The sequence below is a fragment of the Nerophis ophidion genome, linkage group LG10 (assembly GCF_033978795.1).
Source record: "Nerophis ophidion isolate RoL-2023_Sa linkage group LG10, RoL_Noph_v1.0, whole genome shotgun sequence".
NCBI classification, from domain to species: Eukaryota; Metazoa; Chordata; class Actinopteri; order Syngnathiformes; family Syngnathidae; genus Nerophis; species Nerophis ophidion.
In genome coordinates, this window is record NC_084620.1 from 1,522,734 (window position 1) to 1,537,922 (window position 15,189).

General features: G+C 42.2%; 1 protein-coding gene across 1 annotated transcript in view; it reads right to left on the reverse strand.

Annotated features, from left to right (window-relative positions):
- sema3c (sema domain, immunoglobulin domain (Ig), short basic domain, secreted, (semaphorin) 3C) overlaps positions 1 to 15,189 on the reverse strand; it is a 105,847-nt gene that overhangs the window by 39,297 nt on the left and 51,361 nt on the right. Inside the window, exons 3-4 of the mRNA XM_061911991.1 lie at positions 13,765 to 13,925; positions 10,644 to 10,706 (exon numbers count right to left, since the gene is read on the reverse strand). Coding sequence (XP_061767975.1) covers positions 10,644 to 10,706; positions 13,765 to 13,925 — 224 coding nt within the window. The remainder of the gene's footprint in view (positions 1 to 10,643; positions 10,707 to 13,764; positions 13,926 to 15,189) is intronic.

The window sequence follows — 15,189 nt, forward strand, 5'->3', positions numbered from 1 at the left end:
GTTTAATATTGCGGCGGTCGGAAATGGAAAACGTGATGTTGGGAAAATGAGAATAATGCAAGAAAAAGAAGGGATTAGCGTCACTTGGCCCAATATTTGTGTGAGCGTGCCTGCAGTCAGAAGCACTTCTTCAGTGAGTCACATGGGAGGCAATGGAGGCAGGGAAAAAAAGCCTTCTTGACACGTTTATTCGTCTCGTAAGTTTTCCCTTTTATTCTCTCCCCTCTTCCAAACCAATTAAGGCCGTGCAGAGACGGAGGAGGATCTTCTGGGTCTTTGACTTTAGCGAGAGATAGTCCTGGTTATGGAATCTTTGGCCCTCGGTCGAGAGCTTTGCATGCAGCTGGAACACCTCCCGCGCCTCACGAGGAGCGTGACCCTGCGGACATCTGCTGCTGGACACATGTGGACGGATTTGACATGAACGAGCAGATGGAAAAACCCAGGGGGGGTGGGGTGTACGCACAGTTCTGCAGCGGCAATAAATAAAGGAACAGCTGAACCGAGATAATGGAGCTCTGACGAGTGCTGTTTTTCATGCACAATGCCATTAATCATTAGCATTGTGACTGGCACCATGTGTCCTAATCAGTGCACACTCCACACCAACAGGGGGCAGCACGCAACAATCCAAACACGATTGAAGGTTGTACTCACACTTCCCAGCCCGTCTCCTGGCCCCAGTTGGCCCACAGACACACTGAGCATTCCTCCTTCGATTTATCATCGCTTCTACACTGCTGGATTGATAACTCACATCCCTGACTTTGTGGATCATTTCCAGTCTTACTCTCGGCCATTATTTTTATTGTGCAAAGTTTTTAGCAATCATATTAAATTAGATTTTCTCATTTAAACGGGGATAACAGGTCCATTCTATGTGTCATACTTGATCATTTCGCGATACTGCCATATTTTTGCTGAAAGGATTTAGTAGAGAACATCGACGATAAAGTTCGCAACTTTAGGTCGCTAATAAAAAACCTTGCCTTTACCGGAAGTAGCAGACGATGTGCGCGTGACGTCACCGGTGTGAGGGCTCCTCACATCCTCACATTGTTTATAATGTGAGCCACCAGCAGTAAGAGCAATTCGGACCGAAAAAGTGACGATTTCCCCATTAATTTGAGTGAGGATGAAAGATTCGTGGATAAGGAAAGTTAGAGTGAAGCACAAACAAAAAAAAACAAAAAAAGGGCTACGGCTCCAGGCGGCGGCAGTGGGAAAGTTTCAGATGTAATTAGACACATTTACTAGGATAATTCTGGAAAATCCCGTATCTGCTTATTGTGTTAATAGTATTTTAGTGAGATTATAGTCATACTATAAGAGACACTGGTGAACGCCAGTGTCTCCGAGAGAAGCCGAGGAGCCAAAATCACAGCAGCCTTTTTGAGCTGCAGGATGAGGTCGCGTAATCCACTCAAGTCTCCGGTAAGCTCCTCTCACCCTCACATTGTTTATAATGTGAGCCTCCAGCAGCAAGAGCTATTCCGACCGAGGAAGCAACAATTTCCCCCTTAATTTGAGCGAGGATGAAAGATTTGTGGATGAGGAAAGTGAGAGTGAAGGACTAGAAAAAAAAAAAAAAAAAAAAGTTAAAAAAAAAAGGCGATTGCAGATATACTATGATAATTCTGGAAAATCCCTTATCTGCCCATTGGGTTAGTGTTTTAGTGAGATTAAATAGTACCTAAAGTCGGAGGGGGTGTGGCCACGGGTACGTGTGTTGACCCAGTGTCTCTGAGGCAAGTCACGCTGCTGGAAGCTCCGCTGATGTTGCCGGTAAGAGCCGACTTATTACCACAATTTTCTCACCGAAAACTGCTGGTTGACATTTGGTCGGGATCCATGTTCGCTTGACTGCTCTGATCCATAGTAAAGCTTTGCCGTTGGGAATTTTAAACAAGGAAACACTGACTGTGTTTGCGTGGCTAAAAGCTTCCCACCTCCATCTTTCTACTTTGACTTCTCCATTATTAATTAAACAAATTGCAAAAGATTCAGCAACACAGACGTCCAGAATACTGTGTAATTATGCGATTAAAGCAGACTAATTGCTTGGATCGGGCTGGAAAATAATGTCCGCTACAACCCGAGACGTCAAATGACGCGTTATCATACGAGTCATCATACCGCGACGTTTTCAACACGACACTTTGGAGGGAATTTAAAATTGTAATTTAGTAAACTAAAAAGGCCGTATTGGCATGTGTTGCAATATTAATATTTCATTATTGATATAAAAACTATCAGACTGCATGGTGGGTAGTAGTGGCTTTCAGTAGACCTTTAACCAAAGTAGTGTTTTTTAACCAGTGGGCCATATTTTGAAAATAAAAACTACATTACGTGGAATTGGGTGCATTTGTAGTGTGAAGTGAAGTGAATTATATTTATATAGCGCTTTTCTCAAGTGACTCAAAGCGCTTTACATAGCGACACCCAATATCTAAGTTACATTTAAACCAGTGTGGGTGGCACTGGGAGCAGGTGGGTAACGTGTCTTGCCCAAGGACACAACGGCAGTGACTAGGATGGCACAAGCGGGAATCGAACCTGCAACCCTCAAGTTGTTGGCACGGCCGCTCTACCAACCCAGCTATGCCGCTATTGTACACTATATTTTACCTGTAATCTGATCAATCAACCTCTTTAAGTTGTCTTTTTTACACTTACATGTCCCATGTAATGTACCACAGAATTTTTTTTTTAGTAGATAATTTACTAACATTTATATAATTGAACATGTAAAGCAAAGTTCCATAACGTGCATGCAAATGACTCAGAAAAAGTTTCCCATTTGGCACCTCTATCCTGTAACCACGCCCCCTCGGGTAATACACTTCCGGTGTTGTGACCTCTGTTTACATCTGTCACGTCAAAAAAATACCTTCTCGCTGGCTACTGATAAGTGCTCTAGAACAGTGGTTCTCAAATGGGGGTACGCGTACCCCTGGGGGTACTTGAAGGTATGCCGAGGGGTACGTGAGATTTAAAAAAAAAATATTCTAAAAATAGCAACAATTCAAAACTCCTTTATAAATATATTCATTGAATAATACGTCAACAAAATATGAATGTAAGTTCATAAACTGTGAAAAGAAATGCAACAATGCAATATTTAGTGTCGACAGCTAGATTTTGTTGTGGACATGTTCCATAAATATTGATGTTAAAGATTTCTTTTTTTTGTGAATACTGTTTAGAATGAAGTTCATGAATTCAGATGTATCTCTATTACAATCCCCAAAGAGGGCACTTTAAGTTGATGATTACTTCTATGTGTAGAAATCTTTATTTATAATTGAATCACTTGTTTATTTTTCAACAAGTTTTTAGTTATTTTTATATCTTTTTTTTCCAAACAGTTCAAGAAAGACCACTACAAATTAGCAAAATTTTGCACTGTTATTCAATTTAATGAATCAGAAACTGATGACATAGTGCTGTATTTTACTTCTTTATCTCTTTTTTTCAACCAAAAATGCTTTGCTCTGATTAGGGGGTACTTGAATTAAACATTTTTTCACAGGGGGTACATCACTGAAAAAAGGTTGGGAACCACTGCTCTAGAACTACAACTGGTCCTGGACTAACAGTGTTTGGACTGTAATCATCCAAATATGGTGAGCAGCAAAGTAGAAAGCTGTCAACATTGTCACATTTTGTTTGGATAGTATTTTTTGATATTTCATTAAAAAAAAAAAAAAAGATCACGCATTTACGCATCAAAAAAAATGATTTTTTTATGCATAAAAACAAAAATAAAAAATCCACGTGTTCGAAGACATTTCACATGGCTGAAAATATCCGTTTCTCAGCTGTGTGAGAAACAGATATTTATCACAAATGTGAGGGAGCTTCGGATTAAATTTTACCCCAAGTGTATTCCTCGCCCCATCCTGCTCTGTCACTGACAAGAATATATTGAATTATTGAAAATGGAATATCGACTATCCAAATATACAATATACATATGTTTTATTTTGCACTATTATGAAACTAATTCCAACAAATGTGTTTTAGTACAAAACTTGCATTGCAATAAATTCAAGTTTGATTACAAAAATAGAAAAAGTGTTTTACATAAATAAAAAAGTGTGCAAAACTTTGTAATACAATTAAAAAATATTAAAACATTCTGCTTAGTGCTCTGACTGAGTTGTTCAATTGTCAATTAACAAAACTTGTCCATTTGGTTCAAATGAAAACATCAGAACTTGTCTTAAATTGATGGTAATTAATTTGTAGAGCAAGAGGAATATTTGCCCAAGCTATGAGCTCACTTGTTCACGCAGCACAGTCATCACATTTTTTTCACCTCAAAAAAACACTTGGCTACCACCATAATGACCAACATTAAAATGTAGTAGCATAGTAGGCCTAAGTATTCATTAAAAACAAGGCAGAAGTTTTATCCATCCATCCATTTTTCTACCGCTTATTCCCTTTTGGGGTGGCGGGGGGCGCTGGCGCCTATCTCAGCTACAATCGGATGAAAGGCGGCGTACACCCTGGACAAGTCGCCACCTCATCACAGGGCCAACACAGATAGACAGACAACATTCACACACTAGGGCCAATTTAGTGTTGCCAATCAACCTATCCCCAGGTGCATGTCTTTGGAAGTGGGAGGAAGCCCGAGTACCCGGAGGGAACCCACGCGTTCACGGGGAGAACATGCAAACTCCACACAGAAAGATCCCGAGCCCAGGATGGAACCCAGGTCTACTCTGGACCGTCGTATAGTGAGGCAGACGCACTAACTCCCCTGCCACCGTGAAACCCTCCTTGCCCATTCATCAAGTTTGATTTAAAAAGTATAAAATATTTTTTATACATAAAAAAGTTAAAAAAAAATTTATGATGGGAGGGAGCCTCAGATAAAAAATCTGCTTCGGACCCCAGTTTTGCAAGGGAGGGCACATTTTAAATGTCTATTAAGAGGACGCTTCATATGAAATTTTACCAGAAACCTACTCTGTCACTGATTAAGGAATGGCAAATTTTTGGAGATCTTCTCACTGTTCCCTGTGGCGTGCAGTGTTAATGCTGGTTTTGTAAGATGTGGGACTAATAAAAGTTGAACAAATGTTGTGGCATGTGCACACATGGTACAATTGGTCTAGCCCGCACTCTTGCATTCATACATCTTAAAAACATGTCTCCTTTCTAGTGAGTTAAACATACGTGGCTAAAAAAAGAGGATTCTGATTACATTTCAAGGACTGCTATGCTTCTCACGGCCACTAGGATGGCAAGTTGAACTGTTATGCTGTTTATCTGGCATATTTTGACAAGAACAAGAAAGTTTGATCACATTACGCCTGTACTGTATATACCTTTATATACATATATACATACATATATACCTATACTGGCTCACCTGCACTGGCTTCCTGTGCACTTAAGATGTGACTTCAAGGTTTTACTACATACGTATAAAATACTACACGGTCTAACTCCATCCTATCTTGCCGATTGTATTGTACCATATGTCTCGGCAAGAAATCCGCCTTCAAAGGACTCCGGCTTATTAGTGATTCCCAAAGCCCAAAAAAAGTATTCTGGAATCCCCTCCCGGTAACAGTTCGAGATGCCACCTCAGTAGAAGCATTTAAGTCTCACCTTAAAACTCATTTGTATACTCTAGCCTTTAAATAGACTCCCTTTTTAGACCAGTTGATCTGCCGTTTCTTTTCTTTTTCTTCTATGTCCCACTCTCCCCTGTGGAGGGGGTCCGGTCCGATCCGGTGGCCATGTACTGCTTGCCTGTGTATCAGCTGGGGACATCTCTGCGCTGCTGATCCGCCTCCGCTTGGGATGGTTTCCTGCTGGCTCCGCTGTGAACGGGACTCTCGCTGCTGTGTTGGATCCGCTTTGGACTGGACTCTCGCGACTGTGTTGGATCCATTGTGGATTGAACTTTCACAGTATCATGTTAGACCCGCTCGACATCCATTGCTTTCCTCCTCTCCAAGGTTCTCATAGTCATCATTGTCACCGACGTCCCACTGGGTCATTATTGTCACCGATGTCCCACTGGGTGTGAGTTTTCCTTGCCCTTATGTGGGCCTACCGAGGATGTCATGGTGGTTTGTGCAGCCCTTTGAGACACTAGTGATTTAGGGCTATATAAGTAACCATTGATTGATTGATATTAGCATAGCAACAGTCAATATCTTCATTTTCCAGTGTCAAGCATCTTGAGCAAAAAACATAAAATACTTACGGCCTGGTCTATTAAGATCCAAATTCCAGGCCCTGCAGAGTGTAAAAACTATACAAATGTGTGTGTGTCTGATCTTCTAAGACTGTGTGTGTTTAAATGCGACTTTTTTGCATGTACTACGTGACTTTCACCATGGATACACTCATTCATGTTATGGTGCTCCTACCAGTGGTGTTTTGCTCGCTTTGAAACATGAAGTCAACATGTACCACTTTCTATGGGCATTTTAGAAGCAGTCCTGAAGCGCATCTATGATGCAGGAACCTACTTTTGTACCATGCTGAAGGTGCGCTCATGGAAAATACTGACACTAACTGTGAGCATGCCCTGGAATGTTCCAGACGCAAGAAAATGCATATTGCAATACGTTCTTTTTCATATAGGACAGGGGTCGGCAACCCAAAATGTTGAAAGAGCCATATTGGACCAAAAATACAAAAACAAATCGGTCTGGAGCCGCAAAAAATTAAAAGTCGTATTACCCTTTTGTATTTCTAAGGTATGTCATGAGATATAAATTGAATTATGAGGACTTAAAGGAAACTAAATGAGCTCAAATATACCTACAAATGAGGCATAATGATGCAATATGTACATACAGCTAGCCTAAATAGCATGTTAGCATCGATTAGCTTACAGTCAAGCAGTGACCAATATGTCTGATTAGCACGCTACATAAGTCAATAACATCAACAAAACTCACCTTTGTGCATTCATGCACAATGTTATAAGTTTGGTGGACAAAGTCAGACAGAAAAAGAAGTGGCATAAATCACGTCTGAGAAAGTCGGAGAAAGTTAAGCATGTAAACAAACTATGGTGAGTTCAAGGACCGCCAAAGTTAGTAGGACAAAACGGCGCTCGCCAAATACTCGAATCAGTGAAGCATGTTTAATATAAACAGTGTGCTTTATAACAATTAGGGAGGTTTATGTCATGTTTGTCCTCCTACAGAAACCAAATTAAAACAAAAAATATATTTTTTCCCTATTTCCATTTTTCATATATTTTTGAAAAAGCTCCAGAGAGCCACTAGGGTGGCGCTAAAGAGCCGCATGCGGCTCCGGAGCCGCGGGTTGCCGACCCCTGATATAGGAGATATGTTAATAATATATTTTCTATATAAAATAACAGAATGTCAGCAGACACCAAAACACATCAATTAAAATTCCCCTTTAAACGTCCCTTAAGTCAACCAGCGGCTATAAAATTACGAAATATTGCTGAAAAGCTTATATGTGTCATATGTTTATTTTTGATGGTTATATTTGTCCCTGCGGCTTACAAAATGGAGCGGCTATAATGTGGACTTTTTATTCAGGCTAATTGCCATCATGTTTTGTGGTCAAATGTTTTAATTAAACCCAAGCAGAGGACTGACATGGTGTGTTATTGTTTGTTTGTGAAGTGAATGAATTTCATATAGCACTTTTTCTCCCAAGACTCAAAGCGTTTTACATCCATCCATCCATCCATCCATCATCTTCCGCTTATCCGAGGTCGGGTCGCGGGGGCAACAGCCTAAGCAGGGAAGCCCAGACTTCCCTCTCCCCAGCCACTTCGTCTAGCTCTTCCCGGGGGATCCCGAGGCGTTCCCAGGCCAGCCGGGAGACATAGTCTTCCCAACGTGTCCTGGGTCTTCCCCGTGGCCTCCTACCGGTTGGACGTGCCCTAAACACCTCCTTAGGGAGGCGTTCGGGTGGCATCCTGACCAGATGCCCGAACCACCTCATCTGGCTCCTCTCGATGTGGAGGAGCAGCGGCTTTACTTTGAGTTCCTCCCGGATGGCAGAGCTTCTCACCCTATCTCTAAGGGAGAGCCCCGCCACACGGCGGAGGAAACTCATTTGGGCCGCTTGTACCCGTGATCTTATCCTTTCGGTCATGACCCAAAGCTCATGACCATAGGTGAGGATGGGAACGTAGATCGACCGGTAAATTGAGAGCTTTGCCTTCCGGCTCAGCTCCTTCTTCACCACAATGGATCGGTACAACGTCCGCATTACTGAAGACGCCGCACCGATCCGCCTGTCGATCTCACGATCCACTCTTCCCCCACTCGTGAACAAGACTCCTAGGTACTTGAACTCCTCCACTTGGGGCAGGGTCTCCTCCCCAACCCGGAGATGGCACTCCACCCTTTTCCGGGCGAGAACCATGGACTCGGACTTGGAGGTGCTGATTCTCATTCCGGTCGCTTCACACTCTGCTGCGAACCGATCCAGCGAGAGCTGAAGATCCCGGTCAGATGAAGCCATCAGGACCACATCATCTGCAAAAAGCAGAGACCTAATCCTGCGGTTACCAAACCGGAACCCCTCAACGCCTTGACTGCGCCTAGAAATTCTGTCCATAAAAGTTATGAACAGAATCGGTGACAAAGGACAGCCTTGGCGGAGTCCAACCCTCACTGGAAATGTGTTCGACTTACTGCCGGCAATGCGGACCAAGCTCTGACACTGATCATACAGGGAACGGACCACCACAATAAGACAGTCCGATACCCCATACTCTCTGAGCACTCCCCACAGGACTTCCCGAGGGACACGGTCGAATGCCTTCTCCAAGTCCACAAAGCACATGTAGACTGGTTGGGCAAACTCCCATGCACCCTCAAGAACCCTGCCGAGAGTATAGTTTTACATAGTGAAACCAATTATCTTCAAGCTACATTTAAACCAAGGTGGGTGGCACTAGGAGCAGGTGGGTAGAGTGTCTTGCCCAAGGACACAGGAGCAGTGACTAGGATGGCAGAAGCGCAGCTCGAACTTGGAACCCTCAAGTTGCTGCCACGGCCGCTCTACCAACCAAGAAGCTTGTTTGGACAAGTTTGCCCTCTGCAGGTGCTGCGAGTTGAAAATGCACATCCTGTTTTGTAGTAAGTAAAAACTGTCCGTAGCGTTTCTGCTTAAAAGGATTCTTCATTCATCACTCCAAGCAACATTTATAAGTTTAACAATACAACTACAACAATTCATACTTCTAAACTGTCCCATGTGTATGTAGGAGTGTTTTTTATGCATCTTTGTACGTGCTACAGCAACGTAATGAAGCAAGTGTCGTTAGCATTAGCTAATATGCTAACAGTGTTAGTGTTAATATTATTAACTTACAATGGCATACTTTTAATATTGTTTCAGTTTCACAAATTCCTCAGTAAATTCACCAGAAACGTCACTGTAAAGTTATTGAATCTGTTTAGCGGATTGAGAACGAGCTTGCGCAGCAACTGGGTTCATGACGGTGACTCCTATTTGGTTTGATCAGCCGTTTTACTGCCATGTCACGGACACCATTTGGAAAAAATCAAGGCACTGTATGCATTTAAGTCTCATCTTAAAACTCATCTGTATACTCTAGCCTTTAAATAGACCTCCTTTTTAGACCAGTTGATCTGCCGCTTCTTTTCTTTCTCCTATGTCCCCCCCTCCCTTGTGAAGGGGGTCCGGTCCGATGACCATGGATGAAGTACTGACTGTCCAGAGTCGAGACCCAGGATGGACCGCTCGTCGGGACCCAGGATGGACCGCTCGCCTGTATCGGTTGGGGACATCTCTACGCTGCTGATCCGCTTGAGATGGTTTCCTGTGGACGGGACTCTCGCTGCTGTCTTGGAGCCACTATGGATTGAACTTTCACAGTATCATGTTAGACCCGCTCGACATCCATTGCTTTCGGTCCCCTAGAGGGGGGGGGTTGCCCACATCTGAGGTCCTCTCCAAGGTTTCTCATAGTCAGCATTGTCACTGGCGTCCCACTGGATGTGAATTCTCCCTGCCCACTGGGTGTGAGTTTTCCTTGCCCTTTTGTGGGTTCTTCCGAGGATGTTGTAGTCGTAATGATTTGTGCAGTCCTTTGAGACATTTGTGATTTGGGGCTATATAAATAAACATTGATTGATTGATTGATTGATTGATGTAAACATTTACAACATCTTTCTGTGTAAATGACTCCTTCCACAACGTATATAACCGCGGCTTATAGTCCGGTGCGGCTAATATATGGAAAATATTTATTTACTTCTAATATTTAGTGAGTGCAGCTTGTATCCTGGTGTGCTCTATTCCTTATTTCCTCGAAGTATTGTGATGATCAGCATATATTCATGAGAACAAATACACTATAAAAATCATTTTTCCCACTAAAGAGACACCATCCTCTGTGCACAAGTTTAGTAGACCAGCTTGCATGTGCTATCAAGTTTGCACATGTTTTAATCCACGCAAACCTTTAGTAGATCCGTCTTGGACCATGACATGTGGTTTGAATCTGGATTGTTTTAATAAAAAACTTCCTGCAATTCTTCTTTGATATGGATCAAAGCTGCTTTGTTTTGCCAAAACCTATTATTCAGCCAATGCCCGTGGCTAGATGTTTGCGTTGTCCACGATCCATGAGGTGAGCTTACCGTGGGGTCTTTACCCGCCATTTGGCACTCCTCGATCTTGCTGGTAGACGCCGGCCAAAACGCCTGGTGGTGCAAAAACAACACAAGATCCTAATTAGCTGCAAGTGCGGTGGAAATGATCCCAGTGAACACCAGTTACAGATGCTCATGAATATGCAAATGTGCTGGAAATTAAACAAGGGGGAAATTTGGGAAGACACGTGTTGTAAAGCGGAAGAGGTCGAGCTCTGTGAATGCGTCCCGTAATTTACAAAATGGATGAAACGCAGCACTCCCCCACTGGGTAAGATGAGGGAGGGGGGTCTAAATGTTTTACCATCTGTTTATGCGGCTCATGCTGTCAATTACACTGGTAAACGACTCCCTCGCCGCGTACACGACGACAACGGTTCTGTGCTTCAACTGCACCTTTGAATAACCCCCGATTGTTGACGACACGGCAAATGTGTCACCATTTGCATAATATCACAGCAGAGACAGGAAGCACAGCAGCAGAATCAGCCAGAACCTGTTGTACTCCACTGCAGGACGTTTAGACTCCATGTCTTAGCGAAGGATGCAGGCCGAGGCAGCGTTGCCAGGTGGGAAATGACGAATGATCGCATACCAGAAGTTTGAAATGATCGTACATTGCAGATAATTATCGTGCATTTGAAGTTACTCAGGACCGTCTGCTACTTTAAAACATGACAGAACGCTGTGTGTAAAATAGTGTAAAATGCAGTTTTACATTTATATAAACTAATATGGCTGTTGGGACATAGCGCCTCCACCTGGTTGTAACAAGGCCCATGAGACAATGCACAACATCAGGTGCAGTTATGGAGTGAAATTACAGCGAAAACTCCACAAACACACGTGTTTTATGCACAATTTTATAATAACATTTTACTTCAATTAAAAAACTATTCACAAGCAAAAAAAATCTATTTTTTGCAATCAAAAAAAAGATTCACAAGTATAAATAAAAATGTATTCAATTATAAAAAATAAGTAAAAAATAAACATTTTCTGCAAGTAAAAGAAAATTCACAAGTATAAAAAACTGTTTTTTCAATTATAAAAATGATTCACAAGTAAAAAACTAAAAAATCTTCTGCAAGCAAAAATATGGTTTTGTGAACGTTAAACGTTTTGCAAGCAAAAAACGATTGGGAGCAAAACTATTTATTTTTGCAAGTAAAAAACCGATTCACAAGTATAAAACCTATTTTCTGCAAGTAAAACATTTTTTATAATAATATACATATAGTAATATTCCAGCCAGTGCGATCCACACACCTGCGCTCAGAACACTTGCACTTTACAACAGGTGGTGCTGCTGAGGCAATTTCAGAGCTACTGTTATTTGTTAAAAGAGAGGGGAAAAGCTCAACCTGTAAGTTGACCTGTAAGTTTTCCATTTCTTCTATCTTTCATTTTACTCCCCAACCTGCTTCCTTTTTGTTATCTTTGGCGGACGGCACCATGCACAAATACCAGTAGCTCAGATTACCTTAAATTGTTGTAGAGTGCTAATTACAAGTACTCTGAGTGCAAGTGTCTGAATAGCTTTTATACCTCCAAATCGTTTTTTTTACTAGCAGAAAATATTTTGTAACACTTGCGAATAGTTTTTTTACTTGCAGAAAATTGTTTGTTTTTACTTGCGAATTGTTGAATGTGAGTAAAAAAAAATTAGTGTTTGTGGAGTTTTGGTAGTAATTTCACTCCCAATGCAGTGCAGGACGTATCCTGCTTGAGTCCGCTAATAGCCACATATCCAAGAGGTCCAATTCGCACATGAATCAGTCGGTCCAGGATTTTGATTGCTTTTTTTGTAATTGTTGCCGCCTAAAATGCAGCAGCAACAAAATATTCCATCCCTTGGTCATTTTATGAATTTGTAATCAATGTTTATTGTAACCTTAACCCTAGCAAGCAGCAGAGTTAAAAAAAACTATCAAAACTAAACGTTTTTGAACATTGACAGTAATTTATCAGTCCTCCCAAGACTTTGCGGGCCTTTTTTATGATGCCTAATTTGGTGGAGGTTTTCCCAAAAATTGCAATGGAAAGTGCAGACTTGTTTTTAAGGTGTTTGTTGCATTAAAATTCCATCCATCCATCCATCATCTTCCGCTTATCCGAGGTCGGGTCGCGGGGGCAACAGCCTAAGCAGGGAACCCCAGACTTCCCTCTCCCCAGCCACTTCGTCTAGCTCTTCCCGGGGGATCCCGAGGCGTTCCCAGGCCAGCCGGGAGACATAGTCTTCCCAACGTGTCCTGGGTCTTCCCCGTGGCCTCCTACCGGTCGGACGTGCCCTAAACACCTCCCTAGGGAGGCGTTCGGGTGGCATCCTGACCAGATGCCCGAACCACCTCATCTGGCTCCTCTCCATGTGGAGGAGCAGCGGCTTTACTTTGAGTTCCTCCCGGATTGCAGAGCTTCTCACCCTATCTCTAAGGGAGAGACCCAAACTCATTTCGGCCGCTTGTACCCGTGATCTTATCCTTTCGGTCATGACCCAAAGCTCATGACCATAGGTGAGGATGGGAACGTAGATCGACCGGTAAATTGAGAGCTTTGCCTTCCGGCTCAGCTCCTTCTTCACCACAACGGATCGATACAACGTCCGCATTACTGAAGACGCCGCACCGATCCGCCTGTCGATCTCACGATCCACTCTTCCCTCACTCGTGAACAAGACTCCTAGGTACTTGAACTCCTCCACTTGGGGCAGGGTCTCTTCCCCAACCCGGAGATGGCACTCCACCCTTTTCCGGGCGAGAACCATGGACTCGGACTTGGAGGTGCTGATTCTCATTCCGGTCGCTTCACACTCGGCTGCGAACCGATCCAGCGAGAGCTGAAGATCCCGGCCAGATGCATTAAAATTGCACGAGGAAATTAAAAAGTTGTAAAAAAAATTTTTTTTCATCTGTAATTATGATAGGTAAATTAGCTAAAGAAATAGTTTTTACTGGAATGAAAAGACAATTTTTTTTTTTTTTACTTATTGATTTTATATTTTAAAGAGGGGGGGCATTTTCATACAATGCAACAATTATTGTATGTCTGGCAATGCTGTGCAAAACAGTTGTATATGTGTGTGTGTGTGTGTGTGTGTAACACAACTGACCTTCAATGTGCCATGTGTGATGTTATTGATGTCCATGGACAGCACGTGGTTCTTGCATCCCACGTACATCCTGTCCTGGTCCTCGTCCATGTGCAGGATCCTGTAGTCCATGGCCTTGTCGGACAGCGTGTAATGCTCGAAGGAGGCCACGGCCTGCAGCTCTGACAGCCATTAAACAAAAAAATGCCTCATCATCAAAGCAAACGTCATAACTTCAGCTAAACCTCTACAGACAAAAATTTTAAGAAACCACATTCACCAATTTTAACTTCGCTAAGACCAAAAAGGTACTGTTCCCAAACTGTAAAAGTCCAATGTCAGGGGTACCAAAGCAGGACCTCTGAGGTTACCACGCTTGTAAGAATCTACTGAAGTGGTGGTGGCAGAATATGTTCAAAAAATATAAGTTCACACTTAAGTTGTATCCTTGGGTTTTTACACGGTCCTGTTACCTTAACACAAGGGTCGGCAACTTAAAATGTTGAAAGAGCCATATTGGACCAAAAATACAAAAAAACAAATCTGTCTGGAGTCGCAAAAAAAGTCTTATAAGCAAGGCAACACATGATCTAAGTGTCTATATTAGCCTTTGACAGAAATGCTGAAACGGAGGCTTCTCAGAGGGTGATATAACTCCTGGAAATGACTGGCTTAGAGTTGCCAAATGTTTAGATGTGTGTGTTCAAGTTAAAGGAAACTGCAGGCTGTCTTCTTCTAATGGATTAATTACAATCTTTGCAAGCTGGGTAATGATTGCTGTGGTCTATAACAACATGGCACACAAACAACTATAAGAAATGCAGCCGATATTACATATTGACACAGAGGACGTAAGTAAAGGAAAATAAATGAGCTCAAATATACCTACAAATGAGGAATGATTAAATATGTAAATACAGCGAGCCTAAATAACATGTTAGCATCGATTAGCTTGCAGTCATGCACTGACCAAATATACCTGATTAGCACTCCAACAGGTCAATAACATCAGCAAAGCTTAATCTTGTACAGTCAGGCACAGCATAAAACATTTGGTGGACAAAATGAGACAAAGAAAAAGAGACAAGTCTTTCTGTGCCAGCGTCGGAGAAAGTCGGGGGCACACGCAATTTCGAGCTACTTCCGGATTCTACACGATAGTGTGCAGTTTTATAGTTATGATTAATCAAGGGGAATGGCACGCAACCTCAGTCCAATCATTCTGAGTAAGTACAACCCCTGAACGCGGCGTCATGTAGCATCGTTCAGTTGACTTTCTCTTGAAACTAAAAATTATATTTTGTTGAAATATTCATATTTAATATTCTATTATTGTATAAAAAAATGTATCAATCCGACAAAAACTTAAAACATTCAGTAATAAAAAGCTTTCCTAAAACCTAAAGTTAGCCAACACTGTAAAAAAAAATCTGTAAAAAAACAGTC